The sequence below is a fragment of the Balaenoptera musculus genome, chromosome 6 (assembly GCF_009873245.2).
Source record: "Balaenoptera musculus isolate JJ_BM4_2016_0621 chromosome 6, mBalMus1.pri.v3, whole genome shotgun sequence".
NCBI lineage: Eukaryota > Metazoa > Chordata > Mammalia > Artiodactyla > Balaenopteridae > Balaenoptera > Balaenoptera musculus.
Window position 1 is genome coordinate 67,234,866 of NC_045790.1, and position 27,404 is coordinate 67,262,269.

Here is a 27,404-nt window from a genome sequence, read left to right on the forward strand (position 1 = left end):
TGGCATAAAAACAATCACACAAGTCAATGGAACAGAAGTGAGAGCCCAGAAATAAACCCACACATATATGATCAATTAATTTATGACAAAGGAACCAAGAATACACAGTGGGGAAAGAACAATCTCTTTAAGAAATGAGGTTAGGAAAAGTGGACAGCCACATGCAAAATAATGAAACTGGACCACTATCTTACACCATAAACAAAAATTAACTCAAATGGATTAAAGACTTAAACATAAGACCTGAAACCACAAAACTCTGAGAAGATAGATAGGTGGTAAGCTCCTTGACACAGGTTTTAGTAATGATGTTTTTAATCTAACAACAAAAGCAAAAACAACAAAAGCAAAAGTAAACAGGTTGGACTAGATCAAACTAAAAAGCTTCTGCACAGGACAGGAAACCAGTAGCAAAATGGAAAGGTAATCTACTGAATGGGAGAAAATATTTGCAAATAATATATCTGATAAGGGATTAATATCCAAAATATATAAAGCATTCATATGACTTAATAGGAAAAAATACATATACCTATTTAAAAATGGGCAGAAGATCTGAATAGGCATTTTTCCAAAGAAGACATACAGATGGCCAACAGATACATGAAAAAGATAAACAAAATTGATAAATTTTTAGCCAGACTCATCAAGAAAAAAAGGGAGAGGGCCCAAATCAATAAAATTAGAAATGAAAAAGGTTGTTATAAGAAATACAAAAGACATTAAGAGACTACTAAAAGCCACTATGTGCCAATAAAATGGACATCCAAACAGAAATGGACAAATTCTTAGAAAGGTACAATCTCCCAAGACTGAACCAGGAAATGGAAAATATGAACAGACCAATCACAGCTACTGAAATTGAAACTATGATTTAAAAACTCCCAACAAACAGAAGTCCAGGACCAGATGGCTTCACAGGCGAATTACATCAAACATTTAGAGAAGAGTTACCACCTATCTTTCTAAAAATATTCCAAAAATTGCAGAGGAAGGAACACTCCCAAACTCATTCTATGAGGCCACCATCACCCTGGTACCAAAACCAGACAAAGATACCACAAAAAAAGAAAATTACAGGCCAATACCACTGATGAACATAGATGCAAAAATCCTCAAAAAAATACTAGCAAACCAAATCCAACAATACATTAAAAGGATCATACACCACGGTCAAGTGGGATTTATCCCAGGGATACAAGTATTCTTCGGTGTCTGAAAATCAATCAGTGTGATACACCACATTAACAAATTGAAGAATAAAAACCATATGATCATCTCAATAGATGCAGAAAAAGCTTTTGACAAAATTCAACATCCATTTATGATTAAAAAAAAAAAAAACAAAGAAACAAATGTCTCCAGAAAGTGGGCAAAGAGGGAACCTATCTCAACATAATAAAGGTCATATATGACAAAGCCACAGATAACATCATTCTCAACAGTGAAAAGTTGAAAGCGTTTCCTCTAAGATCAGGAACGAGACAAGGATGCCCACTTTCACCCCTTTTATTTAACATAGTTCTGAAAGTTTAGCCATGGCAATCAGAGAAGAAAAATAAATATGCAAATTGGAAAAGAAGAAGTAAAACTGTCACTGTTTGCAGATAACATGATCCTATAAATAGAATATCCTAAAGATGCTACCAGAAAACTACTAGAGCTCATCAATGAATTCAGTAAAGTTGCAGGATACAAAATTAATACACAAAAATCTCTTGCATTCTTATACACTAACAACAAAAGATTGGAAACAGAAATTAAGGAGACAATCTCATTTACTACTGCATCAAAAAGAATAAAATACCTAGGAATAAACCTATCTAAGAAGGCAAAAGACCTGTACTCTGAAAACCATAAGATGTTGATGAAAGAAATCAAAGATGATACAGATGAAAAGATGTACTGTGTTCTTGGATAGAAATAATATTGTCAAGATGACTGTACTACCCAAGGCAATCTACAGATTCACTGCAATTCCTATCAAATTACCAATGGCATTTTTCACAGAACTAGAACAAAAAAATTTTTTTAATTTGTATGGAAACACAAAAGACCCTGAATAGCCAAAGCAATCTTGAGAAAGAAAAATGGAGCTGGAGGAATCAGACTCCCTGACTTCAGACTATACCACAAAGCTACAGTCATCAAAACAGTATGGTACTGGCACAAAAACAGACATGTAGATCAATGGAACAGGACAGAAAGCTCAGAAATAAACCCACTCACCTATGACCAATTAGTCTAAGACAAAGGAGGCAGGAATATACAATGGAGAAAAGACAGTTTCTTCTATAAGTGGTGCTGGGAAAACTGGACAGCTATGTGTAAAAGAATGAAATTAGAGCACTCTCTAATACCATACACAAAAATAAATTCAAAATGGATTAAAGACCTAAATGTAAAACCAGATATTTTAAAACTCCTAGAGGAAAACATAGGCAGATCACCCTTTGAAATATATCGCAGATATCTTTTTGGATCTGTCTTCTCCTAGAGTAATGAAAATAAAAACAAAAGTAAACAAATGGGACCTAATTAAACTTAAAAGCTTTTGCATAGCAAAGGAAATCATAAACAAAATGAGAAGACAACCTACAAAATGGGAGAAAATATTTGCAAACAATGCGACCAACAAGGGATTAATCTCCAAAATATACAAATAGCTCATACAGCTCAATATCGAAACAACCCAATCATAAAATGGGCAGAAGATCTAAATAGACATTTCTCAGGACTCCCCTGGTGGTCCAGTGGTAAAGAATCTGCCTTCCAATGTAGGGGACACAGGTTCAATCCCTGGTCAAGGAACTAAGATTCCACATGCCATGGGGCAACTAAGCCTGCATGCCACAACTACTGAGCTCATGTGCCTCAATGAGAGAGCCCGTGTGCCACAACTACAGAGCCCACACACCACAACTGGAGAAAACCCACACGCCGCAACTAGAGAGAAGGCTGCAAGCTGCAACAAAGACCTGATGCAGCCAAAAAAAATAATAGACGTTTCTCCAAAGAAGACATACAGATGGCCAAAAAGCACATGAAAATATGCTCAACATCACTAATCATTAGAGAAATGCAAATCAAAACTCCAATGAGGTATCACCTCACACTGGTCAGAGTGGCCATCATCAAAAAGTCTAGGGACTTCCCTGGCAGTCCAGTGGTTAAGAATCCACACTACCAACGCAGGCGGCAGAGGTTTGGTCCCTGGTCAGAAAACTAAGATCCCGCAGCCTGCTCAGTGCAGTGCAAAAAAAAGTCTACAGATAATAAATGCTGGAGAGGATGTGGAGAAAAGAGAACCCTCCTACACGGTTGGTGGGAATGTAAATTGATACAGCCGCTATGGAGAACAGTAAGGAGGTTCCTTTAAAAACTAAAAATAGAGCTACCGGGACTTTCCTGGTGGTCCAGCGGTTGAGACTCTGTGCTTCCAGTGCAGGAGGCATGGGTTCGATCCCTGGTCGGGGAACAGGGATCCCGCATGCTGCGTGGTGCAGTAAGTAAGTCAAGTAAGTAAGTAAAGAAGTAAAATAAATAAATAGCTACCATATAATCCTGCAATCCCACTCCTGGGCATATATCTGGAGAAAACCATAATCTGAAACAATACATGCACCCCAATATTCATTGCAGCACTATTTACAATAGCAAGACATGGAAGCAACCTAAGTGTCCATCAACAGATGAATGGATAAAGAAGATGTGGTATATATATACAATGGAACATTAGCCATAAAAAAGAATGAAATAATGCCACTTGCAGCAACATGGATGGACCTAGAGATTATTATACTAAGTGAAGTAAGTCAGAAAGAGAAAAATACCATATGATACCACTTATATGTGGAATCTAAAATATCACACAAATGAACTTATTTACAAAACAGAAATAGACTCACAGATACAGAAAGCAAACTGTGGTTACCAAAGGGGAGGGAAGGGATAAATTAAGAGTTTGGGATTAAAATATACACACTACGATATATAAAATAGATAACCAGCAGGGACCTACTGTATAGCAGGGACCTACTGTATAGCAGGGATATACTGTATAGTACAGGGAATTATACTCAATATCGGTAATAACTCATAATGGAAGAGAATGTAAAAAAAAATATATATATATATATATATACACACACACACACACGTATAACTAGATTACTTTGCTGTACACCTGAAACTAGCACAACATTGTAAATCAACTATGTTTTTCAATAAAAAAAAATTTTTAAAAAGAATCTCAACATCACTAATGATGTGGAAAATGCAAATCAAAACCACAATGAGTTATTACCTCAAACCTGTTAGAATGGCTATTACCAAAAAGACAAAAAATAGCAAGTGTTGGCAAGGATGTGGATAACAGGGAACACTTGTGCACAGTTGGTGGGAATGTAAATTGGTGTAGCCACTATTAAAAACAGTATGGAGGTTTCTCAAAAAATTAAAAATAGAACTACCATATGATCCAGCAATTCCACTTTTGGGTATTTATCTGAAGAAAATAAAAACACTAACTCAAAAAGATAAATGTATCCCCATATTCATTGCAGCGTTATTTCCAATATCCAAAATATAGAAGCAACCTAAGTGTGTCCATCAATAGTTGTATGGATAAAGAAAATGTGAATATATATATATGGAATAATGTAATATTATTCAGTTATTAAAAAGATTGAAATCTTGCCATTTGTGACAACATGATGGACCCCTAGGGAATTATGTCAAGTGAAATACTGCATGATCTCTCTTAAATACTGACTCTAACAACAATAACAACAACAAACAAAAAAACAAAAAACCGACCTCATAGATACAGAGAATGAATTGATGGTTGCCAGGGGTAGTTGGGGGAAGAGGTAGCAGAAATGGGTGAAGGGGGTCAAAAGGTAAAAATTTTTTTTTTAATTTTTTTAAGAAACTTCGTCTACCAGTGGTATACAGTGGACCACAAAGACAAATTTTGAAATGCACTAAGTGATATGCAGATTTAATACTGTTGGAATTGAGAGGGGAGTTCATGATGTTATAAATGTACATCCAATTATTCCCAACTGATCCAAGATAATGTCATCATGTACAACTCTTACGGATTTCACTGGCAAAAAAAGTTTAGCATGGATGAGAGTTAGCTATTCCCCCACACCCTTGTTTAACAGGATACGATGAAAGTCAGTCTTAGCTCAAATTCTGCCTCTCACACCTTTGTTAAGCATTATTACAAGCAAGCACAAAACTGTCCATACAACTTGTTTTGTAACTCTGATGAAGTCCTGCTCTTTACCAGTTCGGGTGATTTGATCACACTTTGCATGACAGGTTCACTCATACCGGATGTGATAATATTCCTTTAAATGGACATGAAACAACTAGAAATCGTTAGACCCGAAGTCTGGCCATGGAACTGCTGGGTGTTCAAAATTTGGAAACCACCTCTAAGGGTAAAGCACATAGAACTTACACCCAGTTCACAAAATAATGGGGAGCGTCTGAACATTTTAGCCAATCTATTAATACATATCTTGAATATCTGTAATTTCTCAGTGAGAGTCCATTTCTAACATTCATCATGCTAATTACAAGCCATCAATTTAATAAAAACCCATTTCTGACATTTGCTGTACTAATTAGCAAAGCATCTGTCTGGTATTAATCAATATATGGATAGTAGATGCACTTGTGATAGCTACCTCTCTAATCACTTAGGAAGGTAGAGTGGGGCTAGATAATGGAGAATAAGGTACAGAATTTCCACTTAGTTATACAGGTTTGGCTTTGGCTTTGTTTTTGTTTTTTAAGGCAGGGGAGTAACAACTAGAACTTGAATTCAGGAAGATTCATTTGACCATCAGATTTGGGGGAAGGGGAGAGGACATGTGAAAAAGATACTGAAAGCAAGTAGGTGAATAATAAAGCCGGAACAGTTGCTGGGCTAAGAATAGAAGTGGAAAAGTGGAAGAAAAGTACAAGAGCTATTTATATATAGAATATATAAAAATACTGATTCTGCCTACCATGTGTGTAATGTTTGGTCTCTCACATATCACCATTAATTTTGATAGAAACTATGGAAAATGGATATTATCTTCATTAAGGATGAAGGTTCAGAGACATTAAATTGACTTCCAAAAGTCGCAAACCTAGTAAATGCTAGAATTGGGACTCAGAGCCAGGCAATGTGCTACACTGAAAAGAGCATGGGAAATGGCAAAGCTCAGGAAGTAGGCGAGCTTGGGGTGAAAGATACACATGCTTTTTTGGTGAAAGTGTAAAACTGGGACTACCTCTGAAGTGAGTAATTTAGCAATATACTTTAAATAAGTATCCCCTTTGACCTAGCAAATCCACTTACAGCAATTTATCCCACCTATATACTCTCACATGTATTTCTAAGCACATGTGTGAGAATATTATTAAGTTCAATATTCTTTGAAATAGCAGTAGGTTGAGGATGAGTTAATAAATCATGGTGCAAATATCCATTTAATATAATAATGTACAGTTGTCTGTTTTTTATATACTGACATGATCAGATCTCCAGGATGTATCAATGAAAAGAGCAAAGTACTGAAGAGTGTGTGTGTGTGTGTGTGTGTATTTGTCATTCGTGTTTAAAAAGAAAAAATACACACACACACACACACACACATAGCTACATTTTCTCTCTTGAAGGATACAAAGAAACTAACAGTGGCTGCCTCTGAGGGAAGGAGCTAGATAATTGAACAACAGATTGGGGGGAAGGTTTATTTCTCACCAGTCCTTTTGTATGTTTTGAATTATATACATTTTATTACTTATTTCTGAAATTTTTTTAAGAGAAAAAAAGAGTATGGACTTTGGACTCAAGGAGAATTTGTTTCTTCTACTTAACTAGCTATGTGGCCATGTCCAAGTTATTATTTTCTAGTTTATTATGACTGCATTATAGAACATATAAAAAAGAAACCAAAAAGTCTCTTAAGAAGCCAACACTCAAGACACAATCACTATAAAACTTTGGTGTAATTCTTCCTAGTCTTTTAAAAAACCTGTACTTCTTTCTGGTTACAAAGTAAACAATTTAACTTTTAAATGTATTAGAAAATTTATTGGTCCATGTAAGGTATAGTGATTTATTGATGAAGATTTAGAATAATGAGTAGAAAGTACTTAAATATTTGTTTATTGTTCAATAAGTGCATCATATTTTCCTGTTCAGGTCCAGGAACTAGCTCTTCTTTATTGACAAATCACCCTTTCTGGCTAATATTATATCCCACCTGGAGAAAAAAGTAGCAACTGTGTTATTACTTTAAATACCGTAACTCTTGGGAATTTGTTTATATTGAAACACTATAGGTCATCTCACCTATGCAGTCCCCCAGTACCACTTATTTAATGCTGGGTACATTATTGCTCCCTAGAGCGCAGCATCCAGCGACTTCCAGTGACTGTCAGAGAGGGACACTGTGCTCATTGATGGTGAGGGCAAGTCTTACCCTGAGTATGCAGGAAAACAAGAACCATCATTCATTTTCTAGTCATGTAAAATTTACCGTTTGGAATTTTATAGCATGAAAATAGAACAACAGATTTTCCAAGAGTGACTTCTCTTGAGCTCTTTAGGCCAGAATCACTGCATTCCTAGACCAGGTTCTCACTCTCTGTTGACCACACCCCTGCCTTCCACACACTACTGCCCGGAGAGGAGGAGAAGCAAGGGGCCCATGTACAACATGAGAACAGCAGCCCCATTCAGACAAGAAACGTCTTTCCCTTTTTGGGCATGACTTAAGTAAGACCAGCCTGGGAGAGCACAATGTAGCCACATCAATCCAAGGCAAGACAGGACATAAATTGGAAGGGGCTGTTGGCATTATGGAGCAAAAGTTGCAAAAGCCCTGCGAGCAGGAAGACAGATCATCTTTGAGCATCTTTGTTAAACCACTTTGTTTTGTCTCTGTTACAGTAGTACAGAATTATCACACTCCCATATACAGTTGTCCCTCGGTATCCTCAGGGGGATTGTTTCCATGATCCCTGTGGATACCAAAATCCTTGGATGTTCAAGTCCCTTATATAGAACAGTGTAGTATTAGCATATAAGCTATGCACGTCCTCCCTGATACTTTAAAGCATCTCTAGATTACTTATAACACATAATACAATGCAGATACTAAATACATAGTTGTAAATACAATGTAAATGTTATGTAAAGAGTTGCCAGCCCATCGCAAATTCAAGTTTTGCTTTTTGGAACTTTCTGGGACTTTTTTTCCTGAGTTTTTGTGATCCATGGTTGGATGAATCTGTAGATGCAGAACCCAAGTATACGAAGGGCTGACTTTATTGGATATTGCAAATCTTTTTAATTTTCATAAATCTGGTAGGCAAGAAAAATAGTATTTTATTTTTGCTCTAATTTGAACCATCATTATATTAGTGGGGTTGAGCCTATATTTATGTTTCTCAATCATTTGTATCTCTTCTTTAAATTATCTGTTCACGTTCTGTGCCCATTATTTTCTACTAGGGACTTTTTCATTCTGATTTTTAGGAGATCTATCTATCTATCTATATCTATCTATATATAGATAGATATATATATAATCTCCATTTTCCCATGATATAAGTTTTTAAAAGTTATAAATAGTTTTCCCAGTATACATTTTGATTTTGTTTATGGTGTTTTTAGTTGTTCTAGATAAGATTTGTTGGCTTTGTGGGGGTTTTTTTCAATTTTGTTTTAATCAGATTTTTCAATGGTATTTTATGTCATTTTCAGAAAGGTCTTTCCTACTCTTAGATGATATCAATAATTTACTCATATTTTCTTCATTATTTTTATAGTTTTGCTTTTACATTTAAATTTTTGTTTTGTCTATAATTGACTTTGATATAAGAATGAGGGAGGGATCAAGCCCCACCCCTACCCCCCCAAAAAAACCCAGTCAGTTGTGCCAATACCGTATACTAAATAGTCCACCTTTCTTCCATTAGTTTGAAATTCCATCTTTATCATCTATTAAACCCCAATCTGTATTGGGTTACATTGGTCTATTACCATAGTTTTTAAATTACTAATTCTCGACAAAATATTAGCAAACCGAATCCAACAACACATAAAAAAGACCATACACCATGACCAAGTGGGATTCATCCCAAGTTCACAAGAATGGTTCAACGTATGCAAATCAATGTGATACACCACATAAACAAAAGAAAAGACAAAAACCACACCATCATCTCAGTAGATACAGAAAAAGCATTTGACAAAATTCAATATCCATTCATGATAAAAACTCTTACCAAAGTGGGTATAGAGGGAACATATCTCAACATAATTAAAGCCATTTATGACAAACCCACAGCCAATATAATACTCAATGGTGAAAAGCTGAAAGCCTTCCTGTTAAAATCTAGAACAAGACAAGGATGCCCACTCTCACCTCTTCTATTCAACACAGTATTGGAAGTCCTAGCCAAGGCACTCAGGTAAGAAAAAGAAATAAAAAGTATCCAAATGGGAGGGGAAGAGGTAAAAGTATCATTATATGCAGATGACATGATACTATAGATAGAAAACCCTAGAACTGATCAATGAATTCAGCAGGGTAGCAGGATACAAGATTAACATACAGAAATCGGTTGCATTTCTTTACACTAACAATGAAATATCAGAAAGGAATGTAAAAAAAGAATCCCTTTTAAAATCACACCCCCCAGGCTTCCCTCGTGGCGCAGTGGTTAGGAATCCGACTGCCAATGCAGGGGACAGGGGTTCGAGCCCTGTTCCAGGAGGATCCCACATGCTGCGGAACAGCTAGGCCCGTGTGCCACAAATGCTGAGCCTGCACTCTGGAGCCCACGAGCCACAGCTGCTGAGGCCTGCGTGCCTGGAGCCTGTGCTCCACAACAGGAGGGGCCACCGCAATGAGAGGCCTGCGCACTGCAAGGAGGAATGGCCCCCGCTCACCGCAACTAGAGAAGGCCCACGAAGCAACGAAGACCCAACGCAGCCAAAAATAAATAAATAAAATAAATTTATATTAAAAAAAAAATTGCACCCCCCCAAAAATAAAATACTTAGGAATAAAACTAACCAGAGAGGTGAAACACTTACATACTGAGAACTATAAAACATTAATAAAGGAAATTGAAGATGATTCAAAGAAATGGAAAGATATCCCATGTTCTTGGATTGGAAGAATTAATATTGTTAAAATGGCCATACTGCTCTTTCCACCATCTTTCTGTGCCGCCATAATGGTGTGCATGGATGTCCTGGCTGATGCTCTCAAGAGTATCAACAATGCGAAAAAAAGAGGCAAACGCCAGGTTCTTATTAGGCCGTGCTCCCAAGTCATCATCAGGTTTCTAACTGTGATGATGAATCATGGTTACATTGGCAAATTTGAAAACATCGATGATCACAGGGCTGGGGAAATTGTTGTGAACCTCACAGGCAGGCTAAATAACTGTGGAGTGATCAGCCCCAGATTTGATGTGCAACTCAAAGATCTAGAAAAATGTCAGAATGACGTGCTCCCGTCCCGTCAGTTTGTTTTCATTGTACTGACAACCTCAGCTGGCATCATGGACCATAAAGAAGCAAGACGAAAACACACTGGAGGGAAAATACTTGGATTCCTTTTCTAGGGATGTAATATACACATGCAAATAAAATGCCTCAGAGGACTCTGGTGCAAAAAAAAGGCCATACTATCCAAAGCAATCTACAGATTTAATGTGATCCCTATCAAATTACCCATGACATTTTTCACATAAGTGTAATAATAATAATCTGGGAAAATATTATGAACAACCTTATGCTAATAAATTCAACAACTTAGATAAAATGGGCAAATTTCTTGAAAGACACAAATTACCCAAGCTTACCCAGGAAGAAATATATAATCTGAAGAGCCTATCTATTAAAGAAATTGAATTTGTAGTTTAAAACATTCCCACAAAGAAAACTGCAGGCCCATAGGGCAGCACAGGTGAATTCCACTAAACATTTACAAATTCTTCATGAACTCTTTCAAAAAATTAAAAAGGTGAGAATACTTCCCAACTCATTCTATGATTACAGAATTACCCTGACACCAAAACCAGACAAAGATATTACAGAGAAATGGCAGACCAATATTCCTATGTTATAAATATAGATATCAACATAGATATCAAAAATTTTAGCAAATTGAATCCAAAATTTATAAAAAGGGTAATATATTCGACCAAGTGAAGTTTATCCCAAGAATGCAAGATTGTTTTGACACTTGAAAATCCATCAATGTAATTCATCATATTAACAAACTAAAGAATATTCATCTATAAATATATAAATACATAAATTATTTCTGATTATGTCAATAGATGCAGAAAATCATTTGAAAAAATCCAACATCCATTCCTGATAAAAACTCTCAGAAAAGTAGGAATAGAAGGAAAATTCTTCAACCCATTAAAGGGCATTTACTTAAAATCTTAACAGCTAGCATCATACTAAATTGTGAAAAACTGAATCAATTTTCCCCTAAGATCAGGAAGAAGACAAGGATGCCAAACCTCAACATTAAAGATTCTAGCCAGTGCAATAAGGTCAAGAGAAAAGAAATAAAAACCACCTATACCAGAAAGGGAAGAAGTAAAACTGCCTTTTTTTCACAAATGTCATGCTCCCCTATGTAGAAAATCTGATGAAATCTATAAAAACTCTACTAGAGCCCATAAGTGAGTTAAGTGAATTTACAGGATACAAGATCACTATATAAATTAGATTTCTGGTTCAAGATGGTGACATAGAAAGGTCCTGAACTCACCTCTCACAGACCCACCGAGTCTACAGCTACATATGAACAACTTCCTCTGGAAAAAACTTAAATGTTGGTGGAGGAGGCAGGAACCCGAAGGCAAGCAGGGGCTGGGTGGGGACCATGGCTGGGATCACCACCATCGAGGCGGTGAAGCGCAAGATCCAGGTTCTGCAGCAGCAGGCCGATGATGCAGAGGAGAGGGCCGAGCGCCTCCAGCGGGAAGTGGAGGGAGAAAGGCGGGCCCGGGAACAGGCTGAGGCTGAGGTGGCCTCCTTGAACCGTAGGGTCCAGCTGGTTGAAGAGGAGCTGGACCGCGCTCAAGAGCGCCTGGCCACTGCCCTGCAAAAGCTGGAGGAAGCTGAGAAAGCTGCTGATGAGAGTGAGAGAGGTATGAAGGTTATTGAAAACCGAGCCTTAAAAGATGAAGAAAAAATGGAACTCCAGGAAATCCAACTCAAAGAAGCTAAGCACATTGCAGAAGAGGCAGATAGGAAGTATGAAGAGGTGGCTCGTAAGTTGATTATTGAGGGAGACTTGGAACGCACAGAGGAGCGAGCTGAGCTGGCAGAGTCCCGTTGCCGAGAGATGGATGAGCAGATCAGACTGATGGACCAGAACCTGAAGTGTCTGAGTGCTGCTGAAGAAAGATACTCTCGGGCTTCCCTGGTGGCGCAGTGGTTGAGAGTCTGCCTGCTGATGCGGGGGACACGGGTTCGAGCCCTGGTCTGGGAGGATCCCGCATGCCGCGGAGCGGCTGGGCCCGTGAGCCACGATTGCTGAGCCTGCGCGTCTGGAGCCTGTGCTCCGCAGCCGGAGAGGCCGCGGTGGTGGGAGGCCCGCGCACCGCGATGAGGAGTGGCCCCCGCTTGCCGCAACTAGAGAAAGCCCTCGCGCAGAAGCGAAGACCCAACACAGCCATAAATAAATAAATTAATTAAATAAATAAACCCAAAGTTTAAAAAAAAAAAATACTCAGTCTTTAAAAAAAAAAAAAAAGAAAGAAAGGTACTCTCAAAAAGAAGACAAATATGAGGAAGAGATAAAGATTCTTACTGATAAACTCAAGGAGTCAGAGACCCGTGCTGAGTTTGCTGAGAGATCGGTAGCCAAGCTGGAAAAGACAATTGATGATTTGGAAGATAAACTGAAATGCACCAAAGAGGAGCACCTCTGTACACAAAGGATGCTGGACCAGACTCTGCTTGACCTGAATGAGATGTAGAGCACCCCAGTCCCATCCTGCCGCTGCTCCTCCCTCTGACCCCGACTCCGCTGAGGCCAGCCTGCCCGAAGCTGACCTTTAAACTGAGGGCTGATCTTTAACTGGAAGGCTGCTTTCTCCTTTCGCCACCTCTCCCACCCCCACCCCTGTGTCCTTTTCGCCAAACTGTCTCTGCCTCTCCCCAGAGAGTCCATTTGGGCTAGAGGCTGAGCACCTTTGGGAACAACGTTTAAGGGAATGTGAGCACAATGCTAAGTGTCTTTAAAAGCATGTTGTGATGTACACATTTTGTAATTATCTTTTCTGTTGTTGTTGATGTAGCAGCCATTTGTAAAACATTCCAGATAATTCCATAGTTTTGAAGCAGCAGTCTAATCCCTTTCTCACTTTTGGAAGGTAACTTTTCAGCTTAATGCATATTGCCCTCTCCGTAGAGGAGGGGAAAAGGTATGGGCATGCCTTACTGAGAGCCAAACAGCCCAGAGAAGGACTCCATTTTGGGAAACCTTATTGCTCTGTAAAAAGTACCCGCCAAACCAGAAAGGTGATTCCAGAAGGAGTTAGCCAAAAAAAAAAAGCTCTGTTCAGGTTTTCAGCTTTACGGTATCTTTGGGCAACTTTTTTTTCCATCAGAAGTGACCAGATGAAATCAAGATGGTGAGACCTCTGAGACCAAATCCTTGTCCCAGCTCTACCCTGTTCCCAGCCGCTCACAGAATGGATCATGTGCCCCTTATTTTGAGGCGACCACTTATTTGCTCTCCCGCCTCCTTGAAAGAAAGGAAAGAAAATTATGTTTTACCACTGATTTAGCCATATGAAACTCATCTCATCACCCTTTTCTGGGTCTGAAGCTGCTGTCTCTAAAAGTGCCATCTCATTGTGCATTGTATCAGTTAGTGCTGGAGAAATCTTGAATAGCTTATGTACAAAATTGTTTTTAAATTTTATATTATTTTCAAACTTTGCTTCTTTGGGGTTGGGGCACACTGGTCACCCCATCTGGCTGTGAGAGCTCTCTACAGTCTGGGCTGGCAGTGTGCTGATCTTTTAAAGTTTCTTTCCCTACCCAATCCCCTCTTTTTGGTGAGGTTTCAGTGAGGTCAGTTAGGTGTGCATCCTACAGCTTAATTGGCTTAAAATGTACTCCCCTTTGGTCTGGTCTCTTTGGGGGCCGATTGGGAGAAAGAAAAAACAATAGTGTAACTGTTTTGATACCGAACATTGATAAATGTCTTTTTGAAATAAAGAACCAGTCCCTCCAAAAAAAAAAACAAAACAAAAACTTAAATGTTGGCTGAGCATGGACTACACTGGGCAAATGAGAAGAAAACCACATTAAAATGGGTAGTGGGGCTTCCCTGGTGGCGCAGTGGTTAAGAATCTGCCCACCAATGCAGGGGACACGGGTTCGAGCCCTGGTCCAGGAAGATCCCACATGCTGCAGGGCAACTAAGCCCATGCGCCACAACTACTGAACCTGCGCTCTAGAGCCTGCAAGCCACAACTACTGAGTCCATGCACCTGGAGCCTGTGCTCCGCAACAAGAGAAGCCACCGCAGTGAGAAGGCCGTGCACCGCAATGAAGAGTAGCCCCCGCTCGCCGCAACTAGAGAAAGCCCGCGCGCAGCAACAAAGACCCAACGTAGCCCAAAATAAAATAAATAAAATTTTTTTAAAAAGGGGGTAGGAATGGCTGGGACACAATCTTGCTATACATACCACTGTTGGTACAGTGACCCCAAATCAGGAGGGAACTCAAAACCCAGAGCTTCTCCCTGAGGATTGAAGGGTATCAATCGCACATCAAGCACTCCAACTTTTAATACTTGCACCTGAGAGATGAACTCCCAAATACCTAGCTTTGAAAACCAACCAGGCTCACATCCACAAGATCCACAAAACTGTAGCAATCTGAGAAATGGCTCTAGAAGGGCTTGCACACTTAGACTCACCCTCCCCAGGGCTCAGCTCAGAGGCTGCAGATTGCATTTAGACTTTGAGTGAAAGAGGTTCGTTTTCATATATTAAAGCATTGGCCTGGGGGGCAGGCATCTATTTTTACACACACATCTAAGAGCTGTTGGAACACTCTCCAGAAACAGAGACCGGTGGGTGCCATCTATGTGCTGTCACTCTGCCTTGCTTAGCCAACAGACGCCCTCTTTTTCTTTCTCTTTTATTCCTATAGGCCTCATTTTTATGCTCCCCTCTTCCTCACTACAGCCAGTGGGCGCCATCATCATGCTCTTAATTCTGCTGTGATCTAGAACACCAGTATCTCCCAGAAGGGAGCTTTTACATGTGTCTGATGCCCTGAGTTTTGCAGCTACTGCCTAGGGGATGCCCCTCGATTGCCTGGCTCTAGAGGCCAGGAGAGCATGCATTTCTAGGTCCCCTGGGACTGTAACAATCAGAGAGGCAGTTTTTGGCAGGCTACCATGCCCAGGGCACTGCACAGACAGCAGACTCAAACACTCTCCCAGTCATTCTGTGAGAGAAGCCTATTTGCTGGTCCAGGAGCTTTGGCCTAAGAGATAGGCTTCTGGTTTGATACACAACTAATGGCCTAAGGAAGTGGTCTCAGGGAACAGAGGCTGGTGGGCACAATCTTTGTGCTCTCCCTCTGCCTCACCAGCTCACCAGTATCTCCCAGAGAGGAGCTTATACCCTTGTCTGGCACCCTAATTTTTGTAGATGCTGCCAAGGGACACTTCCACATGATCTGGCTCTGGTAGCCAGTGGAACTATAACCAAAGGAAAAGAGTTCTTAAATAGCTAACATTCCCAGGGCACAGCAAGAGCAAGAGACCCAGGAGCTCAATCTCTCTGTGAAAGAGGCCTATTAACTAATCATCACAGATGCAGCCTGAGGGGCAAGTTTCTAATTAAACACACATCTAAGGGCTGACGGTAATCTTTTCCACAGAGCTCAGAAGGGGGGCCTCTGCCATCCTCCGGAACACCAGCATCTCCCAGAGGGGAGCTCTCACATGTGTCAGGTGCCCTGGCTTTTACATCTGGTGCTCTGGTTTTTGCAGCTACCAACAAGGGGACGTACCTTGACTGCCTCTGCTCTGGTGGCCAGAGGGTCTTGTGTTCCTGGGTCCCAAGGGACTGTAAGGACTGGAGAGGTAGTTCTTGGCAGGCTACCAAATCCAGGACACTGCGCAGACTGCAGACTGAAACACACCCACGGTCATTCTGTGAAAGAGGCCTAATTGAATCTCCTGGAGCTTTGGCCTGAGGGGAAGCTTCAGGTTTGGCACACATCTAGGGGTCTATGGAGCTGATCTCAGGGAACACAGGCCAGTGGATGCCATCCTTGCACTTTCCCTCTTTCTCACTAAGGCTCAGTGGTACGTCCCAGAAAAGAGCTTATATTCTTGTCTGGAGCCCTGATTTGTATGACTTCTGCCGAGGGGACACCTCCAGATCACCTGGCTCTGGTGGCTGGTGGGGCTTATGCCTGTGGTCCCACAGGACTGTAGATCTTTGCATACATTAAAATCTGCTGTCTGAGGGTTTGGCTTCCAATCTGTCTGAATCTAAGTGCTGACTGAGAGCCTCCCCTTTTGGGACGTGTACAGGTCTTGGCACACCTTTAACTACTGGGAGCTATTAAAAGTATAATAGGCTGCTTGGACAATCACAAAGGTTTGAGAGACAACCAGAGGCTAGGGCAGGGTTGAACAAGATTCATCTTCTACACGAGGCCACTGCTTTTACACTGAGAGAAGTGGTTGTTTTATCTACTGCAAGAAACCAACACAGGGAGTCAAGAAAATGAAGAAACAGATGAATATGTTCCAAACAAAAGAAGATAAAAGCTCAGGAAAAAAAAAACCAAAACCTTAATAGAATGGAGATAAGTAATTTACCTGATAAAGTGTTCAAGGTAATGGTTATAAGGATGCTCACTGAACTGGGGAGTAAAATAAATGAACACAGTGACAAATTCAACAGAGAGATAGAAAATATAAGAAAGTACCAAACAAAAGTTACAGAGCTGAAGAATAACTGACCTGAAAAGTACACTACAGGGTTCAAAAGGAGACTAAACAAAGTAGAAAAAAGGAACAGTTAACTTGCTGACAAGGCACTAAAATTCACCCAATCGGAGCAGCAAAAGGAAAAAATAAATATAAAAAAGAAGATAGCTTAAGGGACTTATGGGAAACCATCAAATGGGCTAACATTCATAACATTAATGGGCTAACATTATAGGGCTCCCAAAAGGAAAAGAGAGAAAGGGGCAGAAAAATTATTTGAAGAAATAATGGCTGAAAACGTCCCTAAACTGGGTAAGGAAACAGCATCCAGATCCAGGAAGCCCAGGATCCAAGTTCCAAATAAGAGGAGCCCAGAGATCCACACCAAGACACATTTTCTTAAAATGTCAAAAGTTAAAGACAAGGAGAGAATCGTAGAAGCAATAAGAGAAAAACAACTTGTTACATACAAGAGAATTCTCATAAGACTATCAGCAGATTTTTCAGCAGAAATTTTGTAGGCCAGAAGGGAAAAGCACTATATATTCAAAGTGCTGAAAGAAAATAAACAAACTACAACAACAACAAAAACTTCCAACCAAGAATACTCTACCTGACAGAGTTATCAATCAGAAGTGAAAGAGAGATAAAGAGTTTTCCAGACAGGCAAAAACTAAAGGAGTTTGTCACCACTAAACTGGTCTTACAAGAAATGTTAATGGGACTTCTTTAAGCTGAAAAGAAAGGGTATTAATTAGAAACAAGAAAACATATGAAAGGATAAATCTCACTGGAAATGCAAACATAGAAAAGGTAGTGGATTAATCACTTTTAAAGCTAGTATGAAGGTTGAAAGACAAAAGTGGTAAAAATAACTATGATTACAATAATTAGTTAAGTAACACACAAGATAAAAAGATATAAATGTAATAGCAAAACCATGAAAGTCAGATGGAATAGAGTAACAATGTAGAGCTTTAAAATGAGATCTTAAGTTGTTATTGACTTTAAGATTCTTATTATATGTAAGCCTCATGGTAACACAAAGAAAAATCTTATAGTAGATATATAAAAGATAAAGAGAAAGGAATTTAAGTATACCAGAAAGGTATCAAACCACAAAGGGAAAGAGGAAGAGAAGATGGGAACAAGAGGAACTATGAAACAACCAGGAAAACAATGAATAAATGGCAGTAAGTCCCTACCTATAAATAATTACTTTAAATGTAAATGAACTAAATTCTACAATCAAAAGAAAAGAATGGCTAAATGGATTAAAAAAAAAAAAAAACAAGTAACACCTATAGGCTGCCTACAAGAGACTCACTTCCAATGTAAGGACACACAGAGACTGAAAGTGAATCTATGGAAAAAGATATTCCATGCAAATAAAAACAAAAAAAGCCGGGGTAGCTATACTTATATCAGACAAAATAGACTTTAAAACAAAGACTGTAATAAGAGACAAAGAAGGGCATAATGATAAAAGGGTCAATCCAACTAGGGATATAACATTTGTAAATATGCGTCCAACACAGGAGCACCTAAATGTAAAAAGCAAATATTAAAGACCTAAAAGGAGAAATAGACAGCAATACAATAGTAGTAGGGGGCTTTAATACCCCACTTATATCAACGGATAGATCGTCTAGGCAGAAAATCAATGAAGAAAGCATGGTCTTAAATAACAGACTAGGTGAACTTAACAGATATATACAGAACATTCCACCCCAAAGCAACAGAATATGCATTCTTCAAGTGCACATGGAACATTCTCTAGGATAGATCAAGTGTTAGGCCACTAAACAAGTCTTGATAAACACAAGAGGACTAAAACCATATTGAGCATCTTTTCTGACCACAGTAGTATGAAACTAGAAATCAATTACATGGAAAAAACTGGAAAATCCAAAAATATGTGGAGATTAAACAACACGTTACTGAACAACCAATGTGTTGTTCAAGAAGAAATCAAAGGGACTTCCCTGGTGGCACAGTGGTTAAGAATCCACCTGCCAATGCAAGGGACACGGGTTTGATCCCTGGTCCAGGAAGATCCCACATGCCACGGAGCAACTAAGCCTGTGCACCACAACTACTGAGCCTGCAATCTAGAGCCTGTGAGCCACAACTACTGAGCCCACATGCTGCAACTACTGAAGCCCACGTGCCTAGAGCCCATGGTCCGCAACAAGAGAAGCCACTGCAATGAGAAGACTGCACACCACAACGAAGAGTAGCCCCCACTCGCCGCAACCAGAAAAAGCCCACGTGCAGCAATGAAGCTCCAATGCAGCCAAAAATAAATAAATTTATTTAAAAAAGAAGAAATCAAATAAGAAATTTAAAAAATTTCTTGAGACAAACAAAAATGGAAATACAACATAGCAAAGTTTATGGGTTGCTGCAAAAGCATTTAAAGGGGGATGTTCATACCATATGATCCCACTTTTATGTGGAATCCAATGCAAACAAAACAAAAACAAAAACACAAAAAACAACTAACCTAACAGATACAGAGAATAAATTGGTGGCTGCCAGAGCTGGGGGGTTGGGAAGTGAGAGAAATGGATGAAGGGCATCAAAAAGGGGCAAACTTCCAGTTATGAAATAAATAAGTCATAAGGATATAATGTACAGTATGGTGAATAGTCAACAATACTGTATTAATTATTTGAAAGTTGCTAAGAGAGTGGATCTTGAAAGTTATCACAAGATAAAAAAATTGTTTTTAACTATGTGACAGATGTAATCTAGATTTATTGTAGTGATTATTTCACAATGTATACCAATATGGAATCATTATGTTGTACACCTGAAACTAACATAATATTATATGTCAGTTATAGCTCAATTAATTTTTTATAAAAAGAACTAGTTGTATTTCCATATTTTAGAAATGAATCAGAAATTGGAAATTTAAAATATGGTTTATAATGTCATCAAAACCCAGAATTCTTAGGAATAAATCTAACAAAAAATGTGAAAGACATACACTGAAAACTACAAAACACTGCTGAGAGAAATTAAAGAAGATCTAAACAAATGGAGAAATACATATTGTTCAGAAGTTGGAAACTCAGTATTGTTATCATTTTTCCAAATTGATCTCTAGATTCTACACAAGCTCAATCAAAACCCTAGCAGACATTTTTATAGAAACTGACAAGGTGATTCTAAAATTCATATAGAAATTTGAAAGACTGAGAATTCTCAAAGCAACTTTGAAAAAAAAAAACAAGGTTTGATGGCTAACACCAGAAGATTTCAATAATTATTATATATGTAAAGTAATCAAGACAGTGTGCTATGGGAATAAAAATAGACAAATCAATGGAACAGAATAAAGAGTCTATAAATAGATACACATACATACAAACAACGAATTTTCAACAAAATTGCCATGACAATTTAGTGGAGAAATGATAGCCTTTCATCTGGAACAACTGAACAGTCCTATTAAAAAAAACAAAGCAAATAAACCAAAAAAACAAAAAACCCACTTTGATCCATATTTTGCAATATACAAAAAATTAACTCAAAATGATCATAGACTTAAATATAAGATCCCAAACCATAAAACTTCTAGAAGAAAATGGGAAAACTCTTGTGATCTTGGGTTAGGCAAATATTTCTGAGATATGAGACCAAAACACAATTTATAAAATATCAAATTTTTCAGTTAGACTTCATCAAAGTTTAAAACGTTTGCTTATGGAAAGGACTGGTAAAAGAAAAAATAAAAAGACAATACATCAAAAAGAAAAAAAAAAGAATACAGGTTCTTTTCAAGTGCACATGGAACATTCTCCTGAATTGGCCACATACTGTGGCACAAAACAAGCCTCAACAAATTTAAGACTACAGAAATTATTTCAAGCATCTTTTCTGACCACAACAGCATAAAACTAGAAATTAACCACAGAAAAGACAATGAGAAAAAAACCGATTACATGGAGACTAGACAATATGCTACTAAAAAAACCAATGGGTCAATGATGAAATCAAAGAGGAAATTAAAAAATACCTTGAGACAAATGACAATGAAAACACAACCAGGGACTTCCCTGGTGGCACAGTGGTTAAGAATCCGCCTGCCAGTGCAGGGGACACAGGTTCGAGCCCTGGACCAGGAAGATCCCACATGCCGCGGAGCAACGAAGCCCGTGCACCACAACTACTGAGCCTGTGCTCTAGAGCCTGCAAGCCACAACTACTGAGCCTGCATGCCCCAACTACTGAAGTCCGTGTGCCTAGATCCCCTGCTCTGCAATGAGAAGCCACCACAATGAGAAGCCCACACACCACAATGAAGAGTAGCCCACACTCACCGCAACTATAGAAAGCCCGTGCACAGCAACAAAGACCTGATGCAGCCAAAGATAAATTTAAAAAATAAAAATAAATATATTTTTTAAAAAAAGAAAACACAACCATACCAAAAGTATGGAATGCAGCAAAAGCAGTTCTTAGAGGGAAGTTCAGAGTGATACATGCCTTCCTCAAAAAATAGAAAAATCTCAAATAAACAACCTAACCTCCACATAAAAGAATTAGAAAAAGAAGAAAAAACAAAACCGAAAGTCAGCAGAAGGAAGGAAATAATAAAGATCAGAGAGGAAATAAATAAAATAGATATTAAAAACAATATAAAAAAATTAGTAAAACCAAGAGCTGGGCTTCCCTGGTGGTGCAGTGGTTGAGAATCTGCCTGCCAATGCAGGGGACACGGGTTCGACCCCTGGTCCGGGAAGATCCCACATGCCACGGAGCAACTAGGCCCGTGAGCCACAACTACTGAGCCTGCACGTCTGGAGCCTGTGCTATGCAACAAGAGAGGCCACGATAGTGAGAGGCCCGCACACCGCGATGAAGAGTGGCCCCCGCTCACCGCAACTAGAGAAAGCCCTCGCACAGAAATGAAGACCCGAAACAGCCAAAAATAAATAAATTAATTAATTAATTAAAGGGCTTCCCTGGTGGCGCAGTGGTTGAGAATCTGCCTGCCAATGCAGGGGACACGGGTTCGAGCCCTGGTCTGGAAGGATCCCACATGCCACGGAGCAACTAGGCCCATGAGCCACAGCTACTGAGCCTGCGCATCTGGAGCCTGTGCTCCGCAACAAGAGAGGCCGCGATAGTGAGAGGCCCGCACACGGTGATGAAGAGTGGCCCCCACTTGCCACAACTGGAGAAAGCCCTCGCACAGAAACGAAGACCCAACACAGCCAAAAATAAAAATAAATAAATAAATAAGCTCATTAAAAAAAAAAAAAAAACAAAAAAAAAAAACCAAGAGCTGGTCCTCTGAAAGGGTAAACAAAATTGACAAGTCTCTGGCCAGGCTCACCAAGAAGAAAAGAGAAAGAATCCAAGTAAATAAATTAAGAAACGAAAAGGAGAAATCTCAACCAATACTGCAGAAATACAAAAATATCATAAGAGAATACTATGAACAATTACATGCCAAAAAATTCCATAACCTAGAACAAATGGACAAGTTTCTATATAGAAACATATAGCCCACCAAAATTGAATCAAGAAGAAATTGATAATTTGAACAGACCAATCACTAGAAGTGAAATAGAATCTGTAATTTAAAAAACAAAAATCTCCTTACAAACAAAAGTCCAGGACCAAGTGGCTTCACAAGTTAATTCTACCAAACATACAAAGAAGAAATTTTACCCATCCTTCTCAAACTCTTCCACAAGAACGAAGAGGTGGGAACACTCCCAAAGACATTTATGAAGTCACCATCATGCTGATACCAAAACCAGACAAAGACACCATGAAAAAAGAAAATTACAGGCCTGTATCTTTGATGAATATAGATGCAAAAATTCTCAGCAAAATATTAACAAGCTGAATCCAACAACACATAAAATAGATCATACACCACGACCAAGCTGGCTTCATGCCAGGGTCACAAGGGTGGCTCAACATATGCAAATCAATCAGTGTGATATACCACATCAACAAAAGAAAAGACAAAAACCACACCATCATCTCAGTAGATGTAGAAAAAGCATTTGACAAAATTCAATATCCATTTATGATAAAAACTCTTACCAAAGTGGGTATAGAGGGAACATATCTCAACATAATAAAAGCCATTTATGACAAACCCACAGCCAATATAATACTCAATGGTGAAAAGCTGAAAGCCTTCCTGTTAAAATCTAGAACAAGACAAGGATGCCCACTCTCACCTCTTCTATTCAACACAGTATTGGAAGTCCTAGACAAGGCACTCAGAAAAGAAAAAGAAATAAAAGGTATCCAAATTGGAAGGGAAGAGGTAAAAGTATCATTATATGCAGATGGCATGATACTATAGAGAGAAAACCGTAAAGACTCCATATAAAAACTACTAGGACTGATAAACAAATTCAGCACAGGAGCAGGATACAAGATTAACATACAGAAATTCGTTGCATTTCTTTACACTAATAGTGAAATATCAGAATGGGAATGTAAAAAACAATCCCTTTTAAAATCTAACCAAAAACAAACAAACAAAAACTTAGGAATAAACCTGACCACAGAGATGAAAGACACATATGCTGAGAACTATAAAACATTAATAAAGGAAATTGAAGATGATTCAATAAAATGGAAAGATATCCCATGTTCTTGGATTGGAAGAGTTAATATTGTGAAAATGGCCATACTACCCAAAGCAATCTACATATTTAATGTGATCTCTATCAAATTACCCATGACATTTTTCACACAAATAGAATAAATAATCCTAAAATTTATGTGGAACCATAAAAGACCCAGAATTGCCAAAGCAATCCTGGGGAGAAAGAACAAAGTAGGAGGCATAACCCTCCCAGGCTTCAGACAATACTACAAAGCTACAGTAATGAAAACAGTGTGGTATTGACAAAAAACAAACATATTGGTCAATGGAACAGAATAGAGAGCCCAGAAATAAACCCACACACCTAGGGTTAATTAATCTTTGACAAAGGAGGCAAGAATATACAATGGGAAAAAGTCTCTTCAGCAAGTGGTGTTGGGAAAGTCGGACAGCTGCAAGTAAATCAATGAAGTTAGAACACACCCTTACACCACACACAAAAATAAACTCAAAATAGCTTAAAGACTTAAACATAAGACATGATATAAAACTCCTAGAAGGGAACATAGGCAAAACATTCTCTGACATAAATCGTACCAACTTTTTTTTAAGTCCATCTCCCAAGGCAATAGAAATAAAAACAAAAATAAACAAATGGGGCCTAATCAAACTTACAAGCTTTTGCACAGTAAAGGAAACCATCAACAAAACAAAAAGACAATCTACAGAATGGGAGAAAATATTTGCAAATGATGCAACCGACAAGGACTTACTTTCCAAAATATACAAACAGCTCATAGAGCTCAACAACAAAAAAGCAAACAACCTAATCCAAAAATGGACAGAAGACCTAAATAGACATTTCTCCAAAGAAGACATACAGGTGGCCGATAGGCACATGAAAAGATGCTCAACATCACTAATTATTAGAGAAATGCAAACCAAAACTACAATGAGGTATCACCTCACACCAGTCAGAATGGCCATCATCAAAAAGCCTACAAACAACAAACGCTGGAGAGGGTGTTGAGAAAAGGGAACCCTCTTGCACTGTTGGTGGGAATGTAAACTGGTACAGTCACTATGGAAAACCGTGTGGAGGTTCCTTAAAAACCTAAAAATAGAATTACCATATGATCCAGCAATCCCACTCCTGGGCATATATCTAGACAAAACTATAATTTGAAAAGATACATGTACCCCTATGTTCATAGCAGCAATATTCACAATAGCCAAGATACGGAAACAACCTAAATGTTCATCAACAGATGAAGGGATAAAGAAGACGTGGTACATATATACAATAGAATACTACTCAGCCATAAAAAAGAATGAAATAATGTCATTTGCAGCAACATGGATGGAACTAGAGATTATCATACTAAGTGAAGTAAGTCAAAAAGAGAAAAACAAATACCATATGATATCATTTATATGTGGAATCTAAAATATGGCCCGAATCTAAAATATGGCCCAAATGAACCTATCTACAAAACAGAAACAGACTCACAGACAGAGAGAGCAGACTTGTGGTTGCCAAGGGGGGTGGGGTGGGGGAAGGATGGAGTGGAAGTTTGTGGTTAGCAGATGTAAACTATTATATATAGAATGGATAAACAACAAGGTCCTACTGTATAGCACAGGGAACTATATTCAATATCTGTGATAAACCATAATGGAAAATCATATAAAGAAGAATGTGTGTGTATATATACATATATATGACAATCACTTTGCTGTACAGCAGAAATTAACACAACATTGTAAATCAACTTTACTTCAATTAAAAAATTAAAAACCATCTGACATTTGCAAAAAAAGAAAAAGAAAAATGACAAGACAAGTCACGAACTGGACAAAATAATTTCAGGGCATATATCTGATAAAGGGCTTATATCCAGACTATATAAAGTACTTCCAAATTAGAAAATAACCTAATTTTTTAAATGGGCATAAAGTTTCAACAGAAAATTCACTAAAGAAGATATGCAAGCAAATAAGCACATTATGAAGTGCTCAATCTCATTAGTCATTAGGGAAATGCAAATTAAAATCATACAACTACTAGTGGATACATCTACACACTCACTGAAATGGCTAAAATCAAAGAGATATAGTACCAAGGGTCAACAAAGACACAGAGGAACTGAAACTCTCCTACAAGTGTTGGGAAAGTAGAATGACATAGCCACTTTGGAAAATAATTTGCCAGTTTCTTAAAAAGTTATACATACACATACCATATGATACAGTTATTCTACTCCTAAGTATTTCAAGAGAATTGAAAACACATATCCATGCAAAGATTTTTACATAAATGTTTATAGAAGCTGTCTTTGTAATAGCCAAGTGCCCATCAATAGATGAAAGGATAAGCAAGCTATGGTATATCCGTGCAATGGAATATTACAAGGATAAAGCTCAAAATAATTATGCTGAGCAAGTGAAGCCATAGTCACCACCCCAAAATAAACAGAACTGTATTATTTCATGTATATAAAATTCTTGGAAATAAAAGCAAATTTCTAGTGTTAGAAAACAATCAGTGGTTGCCTGGGTATGTGGCAGAGGTGAGTAGAAAGGAATGGGATGGAGCAATTATAAACAGGCGTGAGAAACTTTTGAGGCTGATAGATAAGTTTATCTTGATTGTGATGGTTTTCACGAGGGGTATACGTATGTCAAAATAAATTGTGCACTTTAAATACATGCAGTTTCTTGTATGTCAATCCTAACTCACCAAAGCTATTAAAATCATTGATTTGATTAAATATTGAGAACTTAAAAAAAAAATCAATCTGACAGACAGACTAGGGGATAAAAAGAGACTTTGATAATAAAGAGACTTTCATTCCAGAGCAAATCATAGCATGAAAGTTAATTCTTGCAAAGTCTTGCCTACTTGTTTATGTTTGTTGGTTGTTTTGCCTTATCTATTGTTGATACTAATTCCTTGGAGTCTCCAAAAGAGGGTTTTGATATAGAATAAGCAAAAATTCTCTCCTTTAAAATTAAAAATGACTCATTTGTCATCATTATAGAGGGAGGAGAAGAGTTTCTTGGCTGATTATAACCCAAACTTGTTATGAACTGTAGAATTAAAGAAACCTCAGCTAAAGTTGGAGTTGGGACAAGCCTGTAGGGGGAGCTGTCATGGGTGCCATGCATCATCAATTACTCCAAACAGGAAGAAACCTACATATACAACTCCAACAGGAAAGTGTTACCTATATTACTATTCAGCAGGAAGAAGAAAACTCTGCCCTTGGACAGTCCAGCCGATCACAAACTGTAGCAACCCAACGAATGGGAAGCCTTAATACTTTGAACTCCCAACTTCCTCCAAGGGATTCTTTATTACAGCTGCTCCAACTCTCCCCTTTTTCCTCTAAAAGCAAGTTCCCCTTCCTTGTTTCTGGATTTGCCTCTTGTCCACCATAGTTCGCATATTCTGAATCCAATTCCTCTGGCTGCCCCTGAATAAACTAGCTTTTGCTGGTAAAACAGCTATCATATTATTAAAATTGACAGAAGTTATAGCCAAAGTCTAGTCTTAAAAATCGTTACTGAGTACAAGGGAAGAAGACTGCCCAGCTTGATAAATTGATTACCATTGTGTCTTCTGAGGGAGATTAGAATATAAAAGAATAAGAAATAGACCTAATGTGGAAATATAAAACTACTCTGTATAAACCTGGATTCATTTTACAGAAATAAGTAGGAAGACTTTGGAACCCATAGAGCTCAGGTGGAGAGCTTCTGTTCATTATCTGTCCTCTTGCCTCAGC

General features: G+C 38.4%; 3 protein-coding genes across 3 annotated transcripts in view; 2 read left to right on the top strand and 1 right to left on the bottom strand.

Annotated features, from left to right (window-relative positions):
* KLF9 (Kruppel like factor 9) overlaps positions 1 to 27,404 on the bottom strand; it is a 100,440-nt gene that overhangs the window by 33,132 nt on the left and 39,904 nt on the right. The gene's annotated exons all lie outside the window — the stretch shown is intronic.
* On the top strand, positions 10,252 to 10,653 carry LOC118896656 (40S ribosomal protein S15a-like). The gene has a single exon (XM_036854762.1). The coding sequence runs from the start codon at positions 10,261 to 10,263 to the stop codon at positions 10,651 to 10,653; it is 393 nt and encodes a 130-aa protein (XP_036710657.1). The 5' UTR covers positions 10,252 to 10,260.
* LOC118896657 (tropomyosin alpha-3 chain-like) lies at positions 11,894 to 13,688 on the top strand. The gene is made up of 2 exons (XM_036854763.1): positions 11,894 to 12,479; positions 12,811 to 13,688. The coding sequence occupies exons 1-2, from the start codon at positions 11,934 to 11,936 to the stop codon at positions 13,033 to 13,035; spliced, it is 771 nt and encodes a 256-aa protein (XP_036710658.1). The 5' UTR covers positions 11,894 to 11,933; the 3' UTR covers positions 13,036 to 13,688.

What these genes read in the sequence shown, in the direction of transcription:
- LOC118896656 (XM_036854762.1), top strand. Translation starts at nt 10,261, where the DNA reads ATGGTGTGCATGGATGTCCTGGCTGATGCTCTCAAGAGTATCAACAAT.
- LOC118896657 (XM_036854763.1), top strand. Translation starts at nt 11,934, where the DNA reads ATGGCTGGGATCACCACCATCGAGGCGGTGAAGCGCAAGATCCAGGTT. An exon ending in GATACTCTCGGGCTTCCCTG is followed by an intron (nt 12,480 to 12,810) that starts GTGGCGCAGTGG and finishes AAAAAAAAAAAG; the next exon opens with AAAGAAAGGTACTCTCAAAA.